Below are 20,839 nucleotides of genomic sequence, written 5' to 3'. Positions count from 1 at the left end.
AAACACTGAAATATTGATGAGCCTCTTGAGTAATGTTTAATGATCGAAGGCCATTTGTATTTGATCCTTGGGCTTAAATATTTTGCAGCAATATATTTGATGCCTTGTGCTGCAGGCTCCAACAATAACACAAGTGGATTAAGCAATGCACAGTAACAAAGACTTACATTTATAGGGCGTCCCAAAGCGCTTTACAGCCAATGAAGTACTTTTGAAGTGTAGTCGCTGTTGTAATGTAGGAAATGCGGCAGCCAAATTGTGTATAGCAAAGTCCCACAAACAGCAATGAATCATAGAATAGAATCATAGAAAGGTTACAGCACAGAAGGAGGTCATTCAGCCCATCAAGTCTTTGCTGGCCCAATGCAAGAGCAATCCAGATAGTCACACTCCCCTGCAAATTTTTTCCTTTCAAGTACTTAACCAGTTCCCTTTTTGATGGCCATGATTGAATCTGCCTCCACCACCCCCTCGGGCAGTGCATTCCACATCCTAACCACTCGCTGTGTTTTTTTTAAAAAAAGTTTTTCCTCATGTCACTTTTGGTTCTTTTGCCAATCACCTTAAATCCATGTCCTCTGGTTCTTGACCCTTCCACCAATGGGAACAGTTTCTCTCTATCTACTCTGTCTAGACCCTTCATGGTTTTAAATACCTCGATCAAATCTCCTCTCAACCTTCTCTGTTCCAAGGAAAACAACCCCAGCATCTCCAGTCTATCCACGTAACTAAAGTCCCTCATCCCTGGAATCATTCTAGTAAATCTCTTCTGCACCCTCTCTAAGGCTTTCGCATCTTTCCTGCCTAGAACTGGACACAATACTCCAGTTGTGGTCGAACCAGTGTTTTATAAAGGTTCATCATGACTTCCTTACTTTCGTACTCTCTGCCTCTATTTATAAAGCCCAGGATTCTGTAAGCTTTGTTAACAGCTTTCTCAACCTGCCTTGCGACCTTCAACGATTTGTGCACATATACCCCCAGATCTCTCTGTTCCTGTACCCCTGATAGAATTGTACCCTTTAGTTTATATTGCCTCTTCTTGTTCTTCCTACTGAAATGTATCATTTTGCATTTTTCTGCGTTAAATTTCATCTGTAACATGTCTGCCCATTTCACCAGCCTGGCTATATCCTCCTCACTGTTCACTACACTTCCAAATTTTGTGTCATCTGCAAATTTGGAAATTGTGCCCTGTACACCCAAGTCCAAGTTATTAATATATATCAAGAAAAGCAGTGGTCCCAGCACTGACCCCTGTGGAACACCACTGTACACCTCCCTCCAGTCCGTTCACAACTACTCTCTCTTTCACGTCAATTAGCCAATTTTGTATCCATGCTGCACTGCCCCCTTTATTCCATGGGCTTCAATCTTGTTGACGAGCCTATTATGCAGCACTTTATCAAATGCCTTTTGAAAGTCCATATACACCACATCAACCACATTGCCCTCATCAACCCTCTGTTACCTCATCAAAAAACTCTATCAAGTTAGTTAAACACCATTTGCCTTTAACAAATCCGTGCTGGCTTTCCCTAATCAATCCACGCTCGTCAAAGTGACTGTTAATTCTGTCCCGAATTATCGTTTCTAAATGTTTCCCCATCATCGAGGTAAATCTGACTGGCCTGTAGTTGCTGGGTTTATACCTTGCATCCTTTTTTTGAATGAGATAAATGACCAGATATTCTGTTTGTAATGTTGGTTGAGGGCTAAATGTTGGCTAGGAGACTGGGGAGAACTCCCCTGCTCTTCAAATAGTGTAATTACATCCACCTGAGAGGACAGACTGGGCCTCATCCAAAAAATGGCAACTCTGACAGTGCAGCACTCCCTCAGTACTGCACTGGGTGTGTCAGCCTGCATTATGGGCTCAAATCTTTGGCCTGGGACTTGACACACAACCAGCTATCACTGAGCTACAGCTGACAACAAGTGAACTAAGTAATGTTCAGTAACAAGTGAATTGTACAATGCGTGCTACAGGCACACTTTAATGTGTGAAGCTTTATGGGGTTGTAATCATATTTATGAATTAAATTGCTTTTTAAAAAAAAATCCTGCATTTGCATTTTGTCCCACAATAGTTGAGCCTGATGCTGTCTGTATACTGCAGGGGCTGGCCCGTGTCACTAACACTCACCATTTTGTTAGCTTGTTCATTTTTGCACTGAAGTTAATATATGCAACTCACAGGGATAGAAAGGGAGAGACGGACTCTTGACTCTGCTTTCTATCCCAGGTATCGCATGCATTAAAACCATCGTGCAGAGTCCGTGACATAGTGCGATCCAGTTCCCAGCATCAGCCCAGAGTGAAGTTCCTGGTAATGGATTGGTGCAAAGTTTGGTGCTGCACACATGGCCTGTTAATCTCTTTTTAAACCCCAAACCCATAATTTGTTGTTGACATAATTTTCTGAAGATAATGAAGGCCTGAACATCCACGTCTTTGTGGGCCTATTTATGGATTGTTACCTGGGCTATAAATGGAGGGAGTTCCTTTCAGGTGGAAAGCCAAAGAAATCAATTTCTTGTGTGGGAATTAAACGGGGTGATGGAGGTTCTGGTAGGAAGGTTAATGTGAGAGTTTGTCCCTTTATCTTAGCAATTGTAAGGAGTCTTACAACACCAGGTTATAGTCCAACAGCTTTATTTGAAATCTCAAGCTTCCGGAGCTTTGCTTCTTTGTCAGGTGAGTCACTCACCTGACGAAGGACGAAAGCTCCAAAAGCTTGTGATTTCAGATAAAGCTGTTGGACTATAACCTGGTGTTGTAAGACTCCTTACATTTGTCCACCCCAGTCCATCACCGGCATCTCCACATCATATCTTAGCAATGCCTTCAGACTATCTGTGCAATTACTATAAACTGTGACACCACTTCAGAAATACTTCACATTTGCTTTAAAGATTTAGTAAGAGTTGTACCTTCTACAGTTTGTGCTTTAAATCAAACGTCACTCCTCTAATCACCCGAGTAGATTTTTGTTATGGCAAGTCCTGAATGGCTGATCAGCAGATGTGGATATTGCTGCTCAATTAGAGGATTTTGCAGCATTCCAGTCCACCAGCTATAATTTTCAGAAACTATTTTGGAAAAACAAAATGATCTAATTGAGGGGAATTCTGATCATGTGTCTGCTTCTGTTAGAAACAACTGAGTCCCCCAGACACTGAAAGCTGCTCACCTGTCATTATCCCCAGTGGGGCTGTTACAGGTTTATATTGGACCCAAGGGTTGCAGAGAACCAGTTCAGTTCAATTCTATCCCATTGATATTTTTAATGTGAGGCAATTTCCCCCTCACTGTTCAAAAATCTACAGGGAAAAGCAAAACATAGAAGTGTTAAAAGTCAAATGAAAGGATTTAATTTCAGGTGGTCGGGTGTAGCGCCAAGTATTGGAACTGGGCGCGAAACTTATGAGGAAGTTGGAAACGTGGAGATATTTCGTACAGGAGCAGGCCGTTCGGCCCCATTTGCCTACTTTGCAGCTACAAGCCAGCAACTGTTCAAAGTAAATGTATATTTTAACCTAATTAAATACAGTAACTTTCTACAGACAGGTTCTTGGCCTGCTAATACCCACTTGATTAAAATTAAGTGTTCTGTGTTTCAGCACCACTTTGCACCAGAGCTAATGCTGTGTCACAGGCAAACAGTGAGATGGATTCTCCATTGGTATCATCGGAAGGCAGCCTGTGCCCACCTATGTCCACACAGCCCCCTCTTTTTCTCCCCTGCCCCCTCTTTTTCTCCCCTGCCCCCTCTTTTTCTCCCCCGCCCCCTCTTTTTCTCCCCCGCCCCCTCTTTTTCTCCCCCGCCCCCTCTTTTTCTCCCCCGCCCCCTCTTTTTCTCCCCCGCCCCCTCTTTTTCTCCCCCGCCCCCCCCAATGCTTCTAGGGTCATTGCTACGGGGCTTGAATCCACCTCTTCTGGTCAGGTGTGGAGGCAGCAAATAGAATCTCTGGGCAGGTGATGAAGGTGCAGGAGCTGAGTTTGCCGTTGGATGGATGGATGGTGCAGTGCAGGTGCAGGTGCTGCTGCATGGGGTGGGATCGGGGGGAGGGAGGGTGCAGCCAGTTGGTGCAGCAGCAGAGAGCAAGGAGGTGATAGCCCGGGGCAAACTGTCACTAATCTCGTGATGCAAACCGTCACTCTAATCTCATGGCACAAAGCGTCACTTTAATCTTGTGATGTAAACCGCCCTGCTAATCTTTTAATTTCCTCATTTTTACCCCATATCCTGTTCACTCCTGTTTTTTGTCTAACTAATGAAACCAGCAGCCCTCACCACGCTCTCTAATGCGGGGTCAGCCTTAGCTCAGTAGGTAGCCCCCTCGCCTCAGAGTCAGAAGGTTGTGGGTCCAAGCCCCACTCCAGAGACTTGAGCACAGAATGTCTGAGGGAGTGGCCTCATCGTCATTTGGATGAGACGTTACACTGAGGCCTGTCTGCCCCCTCAGGTGGATATAAAGATCCTATGGCCACTATTTGAAGCAGAGCAGGGACGTTCTACCCAGTGTCCTGGCCGATATTTATCATTCAACCAACATCATCACTAAAACAGATTAATTGGTTGTCAAATTTGCCTACATAACAACAGTAACTACACTTCAAAAGTACTTTGTTGGTTGTGAAGTGCTTTGGGATGTCCTGAGGTTGAGCAAGGCATTATATAAATGCAGGTTATGTGAAAATACTCAATTGGAGGAGGGCTAATTTCAATGAGTTGAAAAGGGATCTGGCCCAGGTAGATTGGAATCAAAGATTGGCAGATAAAACAGTATCGCAAAAATAGTTCGGGTATCGACTGGACACATTCTCACGAGGGGGAAAGGAAGGGCAGCCAAAGCTAGAGCTTCCTGGGTGGCTAAAGACAGAGAGATCAAAATGAAACAGAAAAAGGAGGTTTATGATAAATGTCAGATTCATAATACAGCAGAGAACCAGGCTGAATACGGAAAGTACAGAGGAGAACTGAAAAAGGGAATAAGAGGAGAAAAGAGAGAGTACGAGAATAGATTAGCGGGTAACATAAAAGGGAATCCAAAAGTCTTTTATAAACATATAAATAGTAAAAGGGCAGTCAAAGGAAGGGTGGGACCGATTAGCGTCAAAAACAGAGATGATCTTGTGGCGGCAGAGGGCGTGGCCGAGGTACTGAATGAATACTTCGCATCTGTCTTCACTAAAGAGGAGATTGTTGCCAATGTCACAGTAAAGGAGGAGGTAGTAGAGAAACTGGATAGGATAAAAGTAGATAAAGAGGAGCAACTTATAGGATTGGCAGTGCTCAAAATAGAAAAGTCACCCGGTCCAGATGGGATGCATCCTAGGTTACTGAGGGAAGGGTGGAAAAAGCGGAGGCCCTGGCCACAGTCTTCCAGTCCTCTTTGGGTATGGGGGATTGTCATCCTTCTTAGGACTGGAGGATTCCAAATATTACACATCTGTTCAAAAAAGGGGATAAACCCGGCAATTACAGGCCAGTCAGTCTAATGTCGGTGGTGGGGTAACTTTGGGACAATAATCCGGGACAAAATTAATTGGCATTTGGAAAATATGGGTTAATAAATATAATTGACCTGGACTTGGGTATAGAGGGCATAATTTCAAAGTTTGCAGATGACACAAAACTTGGAATTGTAGTAAACAGTGAGAAAGATAGTAACAGGCTTCAGGAGGACATAGACGGACTGGTGGAATGGGCAGACACATGGCAGATACAATTTAATGCAAGGAAGTGTGAAGTGATACGTTTTGGTAGGAAGATGAGGAGAGGCAATATAAACTAAATGGTACAATTTTAAAGGGGGTGCAGGAACAGAGAGACCTGGGGGTGAATGTACACAAATCTTTGAAGGTGGCAGGACAAGTTGAGGAGGCTGTTAAAAAGGCATATGGGATCCTGGGCTTTATAAATAAAGGCATAGAATATAAAAACAAGGAAGTTATCCTAAACCTTTATAAAACACTGGTTAGGCCTCAGCTGCACTATTGTGTCCAGTTCTAGGCACCACACTTTAGGAAGGATATCAAGGCCTTAGAGAGGGTGCAGAAGAGATTTACTGAAATGATACCAGGGATGAAAGGCTTCAGTTATTTGGAGAGACGAGAAGCTGGGATTGTTCTCCTTAGAGCAAGTCTCTGACTCAGAGGCGAGAGTGCTACGAACTGAGCCACGGCTGACACCTATCTCCCAGGTCAGATACAGCGCAGGTTAAGCTCCCTCTACTTTATCCAGAACTTCAAAGAATTAGTTATTCTTAAACACTGATGCTGTCCAGACTAAGAAGATAATTGAGACTCCCAAACAAGTATGTCCTTCCCACCTCCTGGGTTTCCTAGTTTGAACCCACCACTCATAACTTGCTCTATCCTTGGTGCCAGATTATTGGACCCGGTTCAGTTCAGGAGGAGTCTGCCCATCCTGTTCTAGAACTGATTCAAGTGGCCCTCGCTCTTGCACCATTTTTCCAACCACATTTCCAGTGTCCTAATCTTCCTCTGGCCAGCTTAGTGCGAGCCACCGGTTGTCCCGACACAACTAACATCATGTTTTTTAGCTTTCTTCCAACTGGTGCTTGTAACTGCTCACCCGATTCTCCCAAAACTCTGTCCATACACTCCTTGACGCCAGGGAGGCAACTAAGCCTCTGCCACTAACCTACCACTGTCTTCCCTGATAATCGAACTTCCCTGGCCGAGCATCCATCTCTCCCTATCTTTGCTGGCCTCTGGACAGTGCTGCACCCCATGGAACTATGGTTCACAAAGGCCTCTACAAACCATCTCCTTCTGCAAACTTTCTCCTGTCAAGAAACAACCTCCAAATTCTGATCCTCAACTACTTCCTCACATTCCAGATCAACGTTAAAGATGAATTCTATAGTTTGAGGAGCTGACATGATCTTTCACATTGGTCTTTATTAAAGAGAAGGATATCAATGAGGAGGTAATCTTCAAGTGGTTGAGAGTAGGATGAGCGATATTAAAATAGAATATTTGTGCTGTACCTTTGATGTATTCTCCGTAAAGAGGAGCAGATGAGCTCTGTCAGCTGGGGCTTGTAGTGGTTTTTGATATTATGAAAGAACAGTTGATTGGTTCTCTTCTGGCTTCTTATGGGGTTATAGAATCATAGAATCATAGAAGTTACAACATGGAAACAGGCCCTTCGGCCCAACATGTCCATGTCGCCCAGTTTATACCACTACGCTAGTCCCAATTGCCTGCACTTGGCCCATATCCCTCGATACCCATCTTCCCCATGTAACTGTCCAAATGCTTTTTAAAAGACAAAATTGTACCCGCCTCTACTACTGCCTCTGGCAGCTCGTTCCAGACACTCACCACCCTTTGAGTGAAAAAATTGCCCCTCTGGATCCTTTTGTATCTCTCCCCTCTCACCTTAAATCTGTGCCCCCTCGTTATAGACTCCCCTACCTTTGGGAAAAGATTTTGACTATCGACCTTATCTATGCCCCTCATTATTTTATAGACTTCTATAAGATCACCCCTTAACCTCCTACTCTCCAGGGAATAAAGTCCCAGTCTGTCTAACCTCTCCCTGTAAGTCAAACCATCAAGTCCCGGTAGCATCCTAGTAAATCTTTTCTGCACTCTTTCTAGTTTAATAATATCCTTTCTATAATAGGGTGACCAGAACTGTACACAGTACTCCAAGTGTGGCCTCACCAATGCCCTGTACAACTTCAACAAGACATCCCAACTCCTGCATTCAATGTTCTGACCAATGAAACCAAGCATGCTGAATGCCTTCTTCACCACCCTATCCACCTGTGACTCCACTTTCAAGGAGCTATGAATCTGTACTCCTAGATCTCTTTGTTCTATAACTCTCCCCAACGCCCTACCATTAACGGAGTAGGTCCTGGCCCGATTCGATCTACCAAAATGCATCACCTCACATTTATCTAAATTAAACTCCATCTGCCATTCATCGGCCCACTGGCCCAATTTATCAAGATCCCGTTGCAATCCTAGATAACCTTCTTCACTGTCCACAATGCCACCAATCTTGGTGTCATCTGCAAACTTACTAACCATGCCTCCTAAATTCTCATCCAAATCATTAATATAAATAACAAATAACAGCGGACCCAGCACCGATCCCTGAGGCACACCGCTGGACACAGGCATCCAGTTTGAAAAACAACCCTCGACAACCACCCTCTGTCTTCTGTCGTCAAGCCAATTTTGTATCCAATTGGCTACCTCACCTTGGATCCCATGAGATTTAACCTTATGTAACAACCTACCATGCGGTACCTTGTCAAATGCTTTGCTGAAGTCCATGTAGACCACGTCTACTGCACAGCCCTCATCTATCTTCTTGGTTACCCCTTCAAAAAACTCAATCAAATTCGTGAGACATGATTTTCCTCTCACAAAACCATGCTGACTGTTCCTAATTAGTCCCTGCCTCTCCAAATGCCTGTAGATTCTGTCCCTCAGAATACCCTCTAACAACTTACCCACTACAGATGTCAGGCTCACTGGTCTGTAGTTCCCAGGCTTTTCCCTGCCGCCCTTCTTAAACAAAGGCACAACATTTGCTACCCTCCAATCTTCAGGCACCTCACCTGTAGCGGTGGATGATTCAAATATCTCTGCTAGGGGACCCGCAATTTCCTCCCTAACCTCCCATAACGTCCTGGGATACATTTCATCAGGTCCCGGAGATTTATCTACCTTGATGCGCGTTAAGACTTCCAGCACCTCCCTCTCTGTAATATGTACACTCCTCAAGACATCACTATTTATTTCCCCAAGTTCCCTAACATCCATGCCTTTCTCAACCGTAAATACCGATGTGAAATATTCATTCAGGATCTCACCCATCTCTTGTGGTTCCGCACATAGATGACCTTGTTGATCCTTAAGAGGCCCTACTCTCTCCCTAGTTACCCTTTTGCCCTTTATGTATTTGTAGAAGCTCTTTGGATTCACCTTTGCCTGATCTGCCAAAGCAATCTCATATCCCCTTTTTGCCCTCCTGATTTCTCTCTTAACTCTACTCCGGCAATCTCTATACTCTTCAAGGGATCCACTTGATCCCAGCTGCCTATGCATGTCATATGCCTCCTTCTTATTTTTGACTAGTGCCTCAATCTCCCGAGTCATCCAAGGTTCCCTACTTCTACCAGCCTTGCCCTTCACTTTATAAGGAATGTGCTTACCCTGAACCCTGGTTAACACACTTTTGAAAGCCTCCCACTTACCAGACGTCCCTTTGCCTGCCAACAGACTCTCCCAATCAACTTCTGAAAGTTCCTGTCTAATACCATCAAAATTGGCCTTTCCCCAATTTAGAATTTTAACTTTTGGGCCAGACCTATCCTTCTCCATAGCTATCTTAAAACTAATGGAATTATGATCACTGGTCCCAAAGTGATCCCTCACTAACACTTCTGTCACCTGCCCTTCCTTATTTCCCAAGAGGAGGTCAAGTTTTGCCCCCTCTCTAGTCGGGCCATCCACATACTGAATGAGAAATTCCTCCTGAATACACTCAACAAATTTCTCTCCATCCAAGCCCCTAATGCTATGGCTGTCCCAGTCAATGTTGGGAAAGTTAAAGTCCCCTACTATTACCACCCTATTTTTCTTGCAGCTGTCTGTAATCTCCTTACATATTTGCTCCTCAATTTCCCGTTGACTATTTGGGGGTCTGTAGTACAATCCTATCAAAGTGATCTCTCCCTTCTTATTTTTCAGTTCTACCCATATGGACTCAGTGGGCGAAACCTCGAATATATCCCCTCTCACTACTGCCGTGATGTTCTCCCTAATCAAGAACGCAACTCCCCCTCCTCTCTTACCTCCTGCTCTATCTTTCCTATAGCATCTGTACCCTGGAACATTGAGCTGCCAGTCCTGCCCCTCCCTTAGCCATGTTTCAGTAATAGCTATAACATCCCAGTCCCATGTACCCATCCATGCCCTGAGTTCATCTGCCTTGCCCATCAGACTTCTTGCATTGAAATAAATGCAGTTTAATCTAGACTTCCCTTGGTCTTTGCCCTGCTTTCTCAGACCATCTGTCCGGTCATGTTCTGTACACTCTCCCTTACTGCCTTTTGTTTCTGTCACCACTTTATTTCCCACTGACTTCCTGCATCGGTTCCCATCCCCCTGCCACATTAGTTTAAACCCTCCCCAACAGCACTGGCAAACACTCCCCCTAGGACATTGGTTCCAGTCCTGCCCAGATGCAGACCGTCCAATTTGTACTGGTCCCACCTCCCCCAGAACCGGTTCCAATGGCCCAGGAATTTGAATCCCTCCAGCTTGCACCATCTCTCAAGCCACGTATTCATCTTAGCTATCCTGTCATTCCTACTCTGACTAACCCGTGGCACTGGTAGCAATCCTGAGATTACTACCTTTGAGGTCCTACTCTTTAGTTTAACTCCTAACTCCCTAAATTCAGCTTGTAGGACCTCATCCCGTTTTTTACCTATATCGTTGGTGCCTATATGCACCACGACAACTGGCTGTTCACCCTCCCCCTCCAGAATGTCCTGCAGCCGCTCCGAGACATCCTTGACCCTTGCACCAGGGAGGCAACATACCATCCTGGAGTTGAGTTTGGCCGGGGTTTGCCTGAGGGCTGGAGGATGGGCTGTGGGTGGGGTCTGGGCTGGAGGATGGGCTGTGGGTGGGGTCTGGGCTGGAGGATGGGCTGTGGGTGGGGTCTGGGCTGGAGGATGGGCTGTGGGTGGGGTCTGGGCTGGAGGATGGGCTGTGGGTGGGGTCTGGGCTGTGGGTGGGGTCTGGGCTGGAGGACGGGCTGTGGGTGGGGTCTGGGCTGGAGGATGGGCTGTGGGTGGGGTCTGGGCTGTGGGTGGGGTCTGGGCTGGAGGACGGGCTGTGGGTGGGGTCTGGGCTGGAGGATGGGCTGTGGGTGGGGTCTGGGCTGGAGGATGGGGTCGGGGTCTGGGCATGGCTGGGGGGCTCCAACGTGTGCTTCACAAGGGGAGATCAAAGGAGCAATGCTGCTAATTAACTCAAGAAAACAAACCGAACTGATTGGATATTATCTGATCTTTATGTAAATGAGGGAGGCAACTCAGACTTTATCACATATGAAGGATAAGCACCAGCAGGAACTGGATGGGCTGAACGGCCTGTTTCTGTGTTAGAATTATGAAGAAATAACCTGTCCAAATGACCGGAAGTGAGGATCAGTGTGTAATAATTAGTTCCTCCATTTATAGTAAACATTGAACTTGTTATGTAATGTTAGAGTTAATCCCACACTCCCAGTGTTGGGGGTCGGTCAGCGGTCAGAGTGTTGTAGCCCAATGTTGGACCAAGGCTCCCTCCCCCGCTGGAAGCATGAGATTGTGGCGTTAACCCTGTGATGGACGCTCCCCGCTAACCCTGTGATGGACGCTCCCCGCTAACCCTGTGATGGACGCTCCCCGCTAACCCTGTGATGGACGCTCCCCGCTAACCCTGTGATGGACGCTCCCCGCTAACCCTGTGATGGACGCTCCCCGCTAACCCTGTGATGGACGCTCCCCGCTAACCCTGTGATGGACGCTCCCCGCTAACCCTGTGATGGACGCTCCCCGCTAACCCTGTGATGGATGTTCCCCGCTAACCCTGTGATGGATGCTCCCCGCTAACCCTGTGATGGATGCTCCCCGCTAACCCTGTGATGGATGCTCCCCGCTAACCCTGTGATGGATGCTCCCCGCTAACCCTGTGATGGATGCTCCCCGCTAACCCTGTGATGGATGCTCCCCGCTAACCCTGTGATGGATGCTCCCCGCTAACCCTGTGATGGATGCTCCCCGCTAACCCTGTGATGGACGCTCCCCGCTAACCCTGTGATGGACGCTCCCCGCTAACCCTGTGATGGACGCTCCCCGCTAACCCTGTGATGGACGCTCCCCGCTAACCCTGTGATGGACGCTCCCCGCTAACCCTGTGATGGACGCTCCCCGCTAACCCTGTGATGGACGCTCCCCGCTAACCCTGTGATGGACGCTCCCCGCGAACCCTGTGATGGACGTTCCCCGCGAACCCTGTGATGGACGTTCCCCGCGAACCCTGTGATGGACGTTCCCCGCGAACCCTGTGATGGACGCTCCCCGCTAACCCTGTGATGGACGCTCCCCGCTAACCCTGTGATGGACGCTCCCCGCTAACCCTGTGATGGACGCTCCCCGCTAACCCTGTGATGGACGCTCCCCGCTAACCCTGTGATGGACGCTCCCCGCGAACCCTGTGATGGACGCTCCCCGCGAACCCTGTGATGGACGCTCCCCGCGAACCCTGTGATGGACGCTCCCCGCGAACCCTGTGATGGACGCTCCCCGCTAACCCTGTGATGGACGCTCCCCGCTAACCCTGTGATGGACGCTCCCCGCTAACCCTGTGATGGACGCTCCCCCCCCCCGTGCACGAAGGCAGGAGTTCTGCAGAAAGATATCAAACACTGTGCACCTCGTGAACTTCCCTAAATTACCGGAACTAAATTACATTGGTTTAATGTGGAACTCGCTACCACGTGGAGTGGTTGAGGCGAATAGCATAGGTGCATTTAAAGGGAAGCTAGATAAATACATGAGGGGAAAAAGGAATAGCAGGAAGTGCAGATAGGGTTAGATGAGGGAGGGAGGAGGCTCGTGTGGAGGATAAACACTGGCATGGACCAGTTGCGTGGAATGGCCTGTTTCTGTGCTGTACGTTCTGTGTAATTCTGTGGTTTGCTTTTAAGCCTTTTTCAAATTCCTTGGAGTTGAAATTTATTTTATCTTCTCTTGGAACAGAGCAATTAGCTTTTTAAACTCAGTTGTAAATTTGGAACTGATGGGCAGCGCGAGGGTCCGCGCTGGCGATGGGCGGCGCGAGGGTCCGCGCTGGCGATGGGCGGCGCGAGGGTCCGCGCTGGCGATGGGCGGCGCGAGGGTCCGCGCTGGCGATGGGCGGCGCGAGGGTCCGCGCTGGCGATGGGCGGAGCGAGGGTCCGCGCTGGCGATGGGCGGAGCGAGGGTCCGCGCTGGCGATGGGCGGCGCGAGGGTCCGCGCTGGCGATGGGCGGCGCGAGGGTCCGCGCTGGCGATGGGCGGCGCGAGGGTCCGCGCTGGCGATGGGCGGCGCGAGGGTCCGCGCTGGCGATGGGCGGCGCGAGGGTCCGCGCTGGCGATGGGCGGAGCGAGGGTCCGCGCTGGCGATGGGCGGAGCGAGGGTCCGGGCTGGCGATGGGCGGAGCGAGGGTCCGGGCTGGCGATGGGCGGCGCGAGGGTCCGCGCTGGCGATGGGCGGAGCGAGGGTCCGCGCTGGCGATGGGCGGCGCGAGGGTCCGCGCTGGCGATGGGCGGCGCGAGGGTCCGCGCTGGCGATGGGCGGCGCGAGGGTCCGCGCTGGCGATGGGATGAGCGAGGGTCCGCGCTGGCGATGGGATGAGCGAGGGTCCGCGCTGGCGATGGGCGGCGCGAGGGTCCGCGCTGGCGATGGGCGGCGCGAGGGTCCGCGCTGGCGATGGGATGAGCGAGGGTCCGCGCTGGCGATGGGATGAGCGAGGGTCCGCGCTGGCGATGGGATGAGCGAGGGTCCGGGCTGGCGATGGGATGAGCGAGGGTCCGCGCTGGCGATGGGCGGAGCGAGGGTCCGCGCTGGCGATGGGCGGCGCGAGGGTCCGCGCTGGCGATGGGCGGAGCGAGGGTCCGCGCTGGCGATGGGATGAGCGAGGGTCCGCGCTGGCGATGGGATGAGCGAGGGTCCGCGCTGGCGATGGGATGAGCGAGGGTCCGCGCTGGCGATGGGCGGCGCGAGGGTCCGCGCTGGCGATGGGCGGAGCGAGGGTCCGCGCTGGCGATGGGCGGCGCGAGGGTCCGCGCTGGCGATGGGATGAGCGAGGGTCCGCGCTGGCGATGGGATGAGCGAGGGTCCGCGCTGGCGATGGGATGAGCGAGGGTCCGCGCTGGCGATGGGATGAGCGAGGGTCCGCGCTGGCGATGGGCGGAGCGAGGGTCCGCGCTGGCGATGGGCGGAGCGAGGGTCCGGGCTGGCGATGGGATGAGCGAGGGTCCGCGCTGGCGATGGGATGAGCGAGGGTCCGCGCTGGCGATGGGATGAGCGAGGGTCCGCGCTGGCGATGGGCGGAGCGAGGGTCCGGGCTGGCGATAGGTGCAGAATCTCCCAAAGTAATGGGCAGTAGTTGGTTAAAGAATCAGTAAGAGCTCGCCACATGTTTTAGCACCTGGGCAAATTTGACATTGAAAGTCAGCGCATAAACCTCCATCACAGACTTCGTTAGTTTAAGGATGAACACTCAGCGTCTCTGAGCTGCACAGACCAGGAAGGGACCAGGTGCAATCTGGGTCTGACCTCTGCTGAGGTAGCACTTTGGGTCACTGTTGTTGCCGACTGTGTCCGAGGGCCAGGGAAGGGAAATTAGGCTGTGGGCCCTACCCCTGGTAACCCCCACCCACCCACTGGAAATGCCCGAGTGTTGACTCCTGGAGGGGGAGGGATTGTGTTTGACTGTGGGGGGGCCCCCACGGTTGAAAAGCTTGCCAGCACTCGATGTTGAGGTTCACGTACAAATAATGGCCTCTTGGGGTAGGTACTGGAAGGTGATTGTTGGAGCCACTTCCAGATGGAGAGTTAACATCTTTTTGGGGGGTGGGGGGAGATAGTGCAGAGACCGCTGTTTCTACATGTATTACCTCCTAAACCCTTTCGTCTTCAGTACTTACTTTTCCTTCTTTTCTTTCACAGATGCAGCAGTTGTTTTATGAAAACTATGAACCGAATAAAAAAGGCTACATCCAAGATCTCCACAACAGCAAGATCCAGCGGGCAATCACTCTACACCCTAACAAAAGTCCCGCCTACCAGTACCGGCTGCACTGCTACATGCTGAGCCGCAGGATTGCTGAGCTCCGCCATCGCTCCATCCAGCTTCACCGAGAGATGGTGCTGATGGGCAGGTACAGCAACTCCAAGCTTCACAAGGATGACATTCAGTTGGGAATTGCCCCTTCATTCATGCGATTCCAGCCTCAGCACAGGGACGAGGTGCTGGAGTGGGAGTTCTTGACGGGGAAATACCTTTATTCAGCATTTGATGGGCAGCCCCCTCGGAGAGGGGTGGACTCCTCGCAGAAAGAAGCTTTAGACGACATCATCATGCAGGTGATGGAAATGATCAACGCAAACGCCAAATCCAGAGGTCGGGTCATTGACTTCAAAGAGATTCAGTATGGTTACCGCAGGGTTAACCCTATGTATGGGGCAGAGTATGTACTTGACCTGCTCCTTCTCTATAAAAAACACAAGGGCAAGAAGATGACAGTCCCTGTGAGGAGACATGCCTATCTGCAGCAGACGTTCAGCAAGGTCCAATTTGCTGAGCGTGAAGAGATTGATGCCAAAGATTTGGCCAATAAAATTAACAGCAACTCGCGATCTCTCTCCTTCCTCTCCAACCCCCTCCAAATATTTGTTCCTTTCCAACTGGGAGCCACTAATGTCGGGCTCAAGGAGCCTAAAGATAAGAAAATCAACATCTTGGTCCCGTTGTCTGGCCGTTTTGAAATGTTTGCGCGATTCATGGACAACTTTGAAAGGACTTGTCTGATTTCAAATCAAAATGTCAAATTAGTTATTTTGCTGTTCAATTCTGATTCGAATCCAGACAAAACTAAACAGGTAGAACTGATGAGAGACTATCGGGTAAAATATCCTAAAGCTGATGTACAGATTCTCCCAGTGGCGGGGGAGTTTTCCAGGGCTCTTGCTCTCGAAGTTGGGTCTGCCCAATTTAGCAATGCTTCTCTACTTTTGTTTTGTGACGTTGACTTGATTTTTACTGCCGACTTTCTGCAGCGTTGCAGGGATAATGCTGTTCCAGGGAAACAAGTGTACTTTCCAATTATCTTCACCCAATATGACCCAAAGATTGTACACGCTGGGAAAGTTCCCAATGACAACAATTATGCCTTCACGATAAAGACCGGATTCTGGCGACACTATGGGTTTGGGATCACTTGTGTTTACAAAAGTGACCTGCTACTTGCCGGTGGCTTTGATGTCTCGATCCAGGGCTGGGGGATGGAAGATGTGGATCTCTTCAACAAAGTGATTCAAGTTGGTTTAAAGCCATTCAGGAGTCAAGAAGTTGGAATCGTTCATATCCACCATCCAGTCTATTGTGACCCAAACCTGGAAGCTAAACAATACAAGATGTGCTTGGGTTCCAAAGCCTCAACCTATGGCTCCACACAGCAGCTGGCTGAGCTATGGCTGGAGAAACACAGACCCGGTCTGGGCAACAGCAGCAATCATGATGGTTCAAAGAGGACAGCCTAAAATCCAGCTCGGCTGGAGAACTCTCTCTAATTTATTTTTTTAAAGTTTTTGATAAAATGCATTGATTAAAGTGGCTGGAGATATATATTGTAAATAAATGATTGTTTTACAGGCAAAAATACATTTGACTTTGAATAAAGAAACTGTGATGAGTGTTCCCATCAGTGTTGCTGGCTGCACAGATCCTATTTAACGCTCTGGCGAATGGCAGGACTTGAATGAAGAAACAAGTAACCACGCGCGACTTGTCTTGAGGAGCCGGGAGATTGGGTGATGGACACGAACCTCGATGAGTACAGAATCTGTCTGTCCAGCTCCCCGAGACTTTCTAAATCTAACTTATAATGTGAATAATTTTGGGTTGATGTTTAAATTTATGAAAGGACTGTGCCCATTTCTACCAGCTGGGTTATTGCACACTGACCCTGTTGTCACTCCATAACATGGTCCCATGTTTCGCCGATGACCTGATGTCAGAACTTTCCTTAATTCAGTTGTTGGTGTCATTCCTTTACTCATCAGTCAGAGTTTCAGAATTTATTGATTTGAGTCTTTATTTCGCAATGTTGGCACCCAAGTTCTGATTGTTTATTCCACAGTGTTCTGTTATGTATATTTAGGAGGGTTTGTGCCATGTTTTCCAAAGATTTGTGTTGATTTAGTTTCCTCGGTGGTGTGTGCCTGGGTCAGCTGCCTGTTAGAGGCTGGCATTTGCAGCATCTTCAACATGTCACTATCTTGCCTACTTTTTATTGGTTACTTTCTACTAGGTTGCGCACACAGTAACCAATATCTTTTGAAATGTATTTTCTTTTCACTCCCCCCCTCCCCCAGCCCAGTAATACAATATAATGTGAGCAGTAGCTCGAGCACAAAAGGAATTCATTTTTTGATTTATTGTAACATTTCCATATTTTTGCAATCTAGACTGCGCCAGAAAGGAAGGAAATGGAGAAGTTCAGCCTTGTAACTGAACGTTTACAGACTGGTGTTTCTTAGGGAACAGACTCTTCCCACACTAGAAGATCAATTCAAAGAGTGAGAAAAGGCCTTTCTGTCCCACTGCAGTTGGGGGTGGGATGGGGGGGTAGTTTTGTGCTTGGGGTTTGGCTGTAAAGTAATGTCTGAATGCAGCGAGGAGGGGGAAATGGGCCGGGGAGGATGCCCACCATTAACGGTCCTCATCTCATTTTTCTTCCACTTAAACAAATGGAAGGAAAATGGGCCGAATTCCATTCCTGGCGGAGACCCGCCTCTCTGGGCTGTTGCTAGGCGATGCTCCGTGCCCAGGCCTGGATCTTCCCTCAGGGATTCCCTCCCTCAGCATCTGTTAATCGATTACCTCACTACAGGGTCCCCCTCAGTACCCCACCCCCAAATGCCCTTTCTCAACAGATGTCAATCCAGCTCCTTTTTAGAGGCTCCAGCCGGGCCCGAGTCTGTTCCACATGCTCAAACCAAGGCAGTCGGTCACTTTTTATGGCCTCCTTTATTAGAGCTACTGTTTAAGGAAAAGTGTTGCTGAAGGAGGACAAAAAGTGTTTATAATCCAGACCATGTTTGGCCCAATGGAATTGGATAAACCGCTGGAGCAGCAGTTGAAGGCACAGCCTGAGTGAGGGTTTAAAAACCCTTCATTTAAACAACAGGAGATGAATCTAGTTTTGAAACTTAAATTATTTTTGTGGCTTTTTAAAACCTTTTAGAAGAACTTGGACTCTTCCTTTTAAAAGTGGAAGGGGATGTAAAACTTTGCTTCACACTGACCCTTTGGTGAATGTGAGACGTACACTTTAAATTTTCACCAAAAGTTGTTTTCCCCCTAACTTGTACTGTGTGCAAGGAGCTGTCTGCTGATCCTCTGTCTGTGAAGCTTCAATACTTCTACAGGCAATCCGCCCAAGGCCCTTGGGTCCTTTCAGTAATTGGCAAGGTGCCAACTGAGCATCTCTTACTTCTGCTAAAACAGCACAAAGCCACTTAAACACACCTGTGCTATTTGTAAAATGTCATTTACATATCTTGCCTTTTTTTAACTACTTTCTACGTTAGTTTCTGCCAACTCCAGTTACTCGTGTTTAGCGTGTGAATGTGTGTTTACTGTGTGTTACTCGTGTGTTTACTGTGTGCTTGTTTTTTGTTTTCAGGCGACTAATGAGAAAACATCCAGAGATTTGAAACCATTCAGCACCCCCTTGGTGCTAATCACACCTTTATTCAGTCTGTGATCAGCCCTCCAATGAGGGAGGGTTTCCTGCACTGGTATCAGACCCCTGATCTTTATAAATGTGTTTGATTAGCTGAGATTTCCCCCACACTCTGTCCATCGGAATCCGAGGCTCATAGACACAAATTAAATATTTAATTACAAATGAGAGAATAATTCAGCTGCACACAGTATCAATATTTTCGTACTGACCAAACTCTTTGTTTTACATTTTGATCCTGACTCTGAATTTATTTCCTCCTTTCATTGTCCCTTTAATTTTAAAATTCTTGACGGTGATTTTGTGTGATGTATAAATCCTTTGTTACATTCCTCGTCATTGCACCCACACACTGCTGAGTTTTCACATTTTCCACTGTGATAGGATAAGAAAGCTGCCTGTTCCAGTCCTCTCGTTAATACTGTAATACTCTCTGGATCTTTACGACTGCCCTTTGAGTTTGGACCTTGTGCGGTATGTTGGAGACACAAACTGTTGTATTTTATTTTGGACCAACCTAATTATGTTTATACGGGAGAGCAGCCTCCGTGCTCTGACCGCAGTGAAGGCCATTCATTGCACTTCCTCGTTTTGTCATTGCTTCCTACGTATTATCTCAAAGAGTACTGCGTGTACACGATAGCGTTTCCTTGTCAGTTCAAGTTTACAAATTAGGTAATGATAAATATTACTGGGATTTCCCCTCACTAATTGAATTCACTGTTTAATGCACCTTACTACATATCTGCAAGGATTTTAAGGGAAAGTTTTCTAATCTAAATTTTGTTATGAGCGTAAAGTTCCACACTTGCAATCAAAACCAGTGTGGGGAAACTTTGATTTTGTTTTACGTGTGTGTGTCTGTGTTTGTATGTGCATGTGTCTGTGTTTGTATGTGTATGTGTCTGTGTTTGTATGTGCATGTGTCTGTGTTTGTGCGTGTGTGTCTATGTTTGTGCGTGTGTTAGGGATTCTGCAATTTCAAATTGGATGTACTCAAAAATTTTGAGAAAGTTTAACTGAGCCGGTTGATGTAACCAAAATATCTCCAGGGTGGGCAGATAAACAGCAATGATGCCCACATTATAAAACAGCCGGAGTCCGCGGGCTGCTTTTTATCAGCTTTCTCCGTATTGTGCGAACTTCCTCCATAATTTGGGACAGTTTGTTTGACAAAATTTGTTTTTTAAATTTGAATGAGATGCAATTTAATGACTATTATGTGTTTTCCATCTTTTAACTAATAAAGTTCTGAAATTTTGCAATGCAAATCTCCGTGTAAAATTCTTAAAATCCCTCTGTACTTCATTATGTACATACTGGTTTATTAAATATTTGAATAAAATTTGTGTTTTTGTGATTTCATTTGCCAATGAATATAATATGATAGAAAAAAAAATGTCAACATTAATGAAATGAAATTGGTAGGATTAGAAATGCAGGATCCTAGAGAGGACGAGGGAGAGGCTGGGAGAGGGAGAGGCTGGGAGAGGGGAGAGAGATAGGAAGAGGGTGGGAGAGGGATTGGAAGAGGCTGGGAGAGGGATTGGAAGAGGCGGGGAGGGTGGGCAGATAAACAGCAAATGCCATTTAACAGAAAAATGTGAAGTGGTGAATCTGGTAACAATAACTAATTGAGAAATTTTACAATTAAGGCGTATTTCAATGTAGGGAATGGGTAAAAGCGTTAGTGTCATGTAGAAAATGTTAAGTGAGTGGACAAGGTAAAGGCTTTAAAAAGGGCAATGTGTCCTTTCCATCAACTCCAGGGCACTCACTGCGGCCGACCGACCCTGGGCACCAGAATCAAATGGGAGGTTTTTACTGAGCAAGATTGAATACAAAAGTAAAAAGGTCATAATTGTACAACATCTCTGGAATATTACTTCAATTTTGGGCTCCTCACTTATAGGACAGATATAACAACTCAGGAGATATGTAGGACAGATTTACCAGGGAGGAAAGGCTGGAGCAACTTGGGCAGGATTCTATCAGATCGAGGGGATTGAGGGGGATTTGATGGATGTGTTCAAAATGATTAAAGGAACATTCCAGGTAAACAGATCGGCCCAGATTTTCCTCTGAGCGGCGAGTGAACGGAACCCATAAACTTTTCGTGTCTTTTTTTCACGCCAAGTTCCTCTCGTACTGAATCCAGTGCAGCCCCCTCTCCCGGGCATCTGGGACCTGTGTGAACAGGGCAAGCGACTGTCTATCCCCTTAACCACCCAGACTGAAGAATGGTTAATGAAGAGTGCAGGCTGAACCAGGAA

At 47.8% G+C, this 20,839-nt stretch overlaps 1 protein-coding gene across 1 annotated transcript in view; it reads left to right on the top strand.

The window, feature by feature from the left end:
- chsy1 (chondroitin sulfate synthase 1) overlaps positions 1–19,911 on the top strand; it is a 69,224-nt gene extending 49,313 nt beyond the window's left edge. The window contains 1 exon segment of the mRNA XM_067971654.1: positions 14,767–19,911. Within this exon segment, the coding sequence (XP_067827755.1) occupies positions 14,767–16,359 (1,593 nt within the window). The 3' untranslated portion in view covers positions 16,360–19,911.
- Positions 19,912–20,839: the final 928 nt, after the last annotated feature.

Source organism: Heptranchias perlo, chromosome 34 (assembly GCF_035084215.1).
Source record: "Heptranchias perlo isolate sHepPer1 chromosome 34, sHepPer1.hap1, whole genome shotgun sequence".
Taxonomy (NCBI): Eukaryota; Metazoa; Chordata; class Chondrichthyes; order Hexanchiformes; family Hexanchidae; genus Heptranchias; species Heptranchias perlo.
The sequence above is the reverse complement of the archived record's forward strand: the minus strand, read 5'-3'. Positions and strand labels throughout refer to the sequence as shown.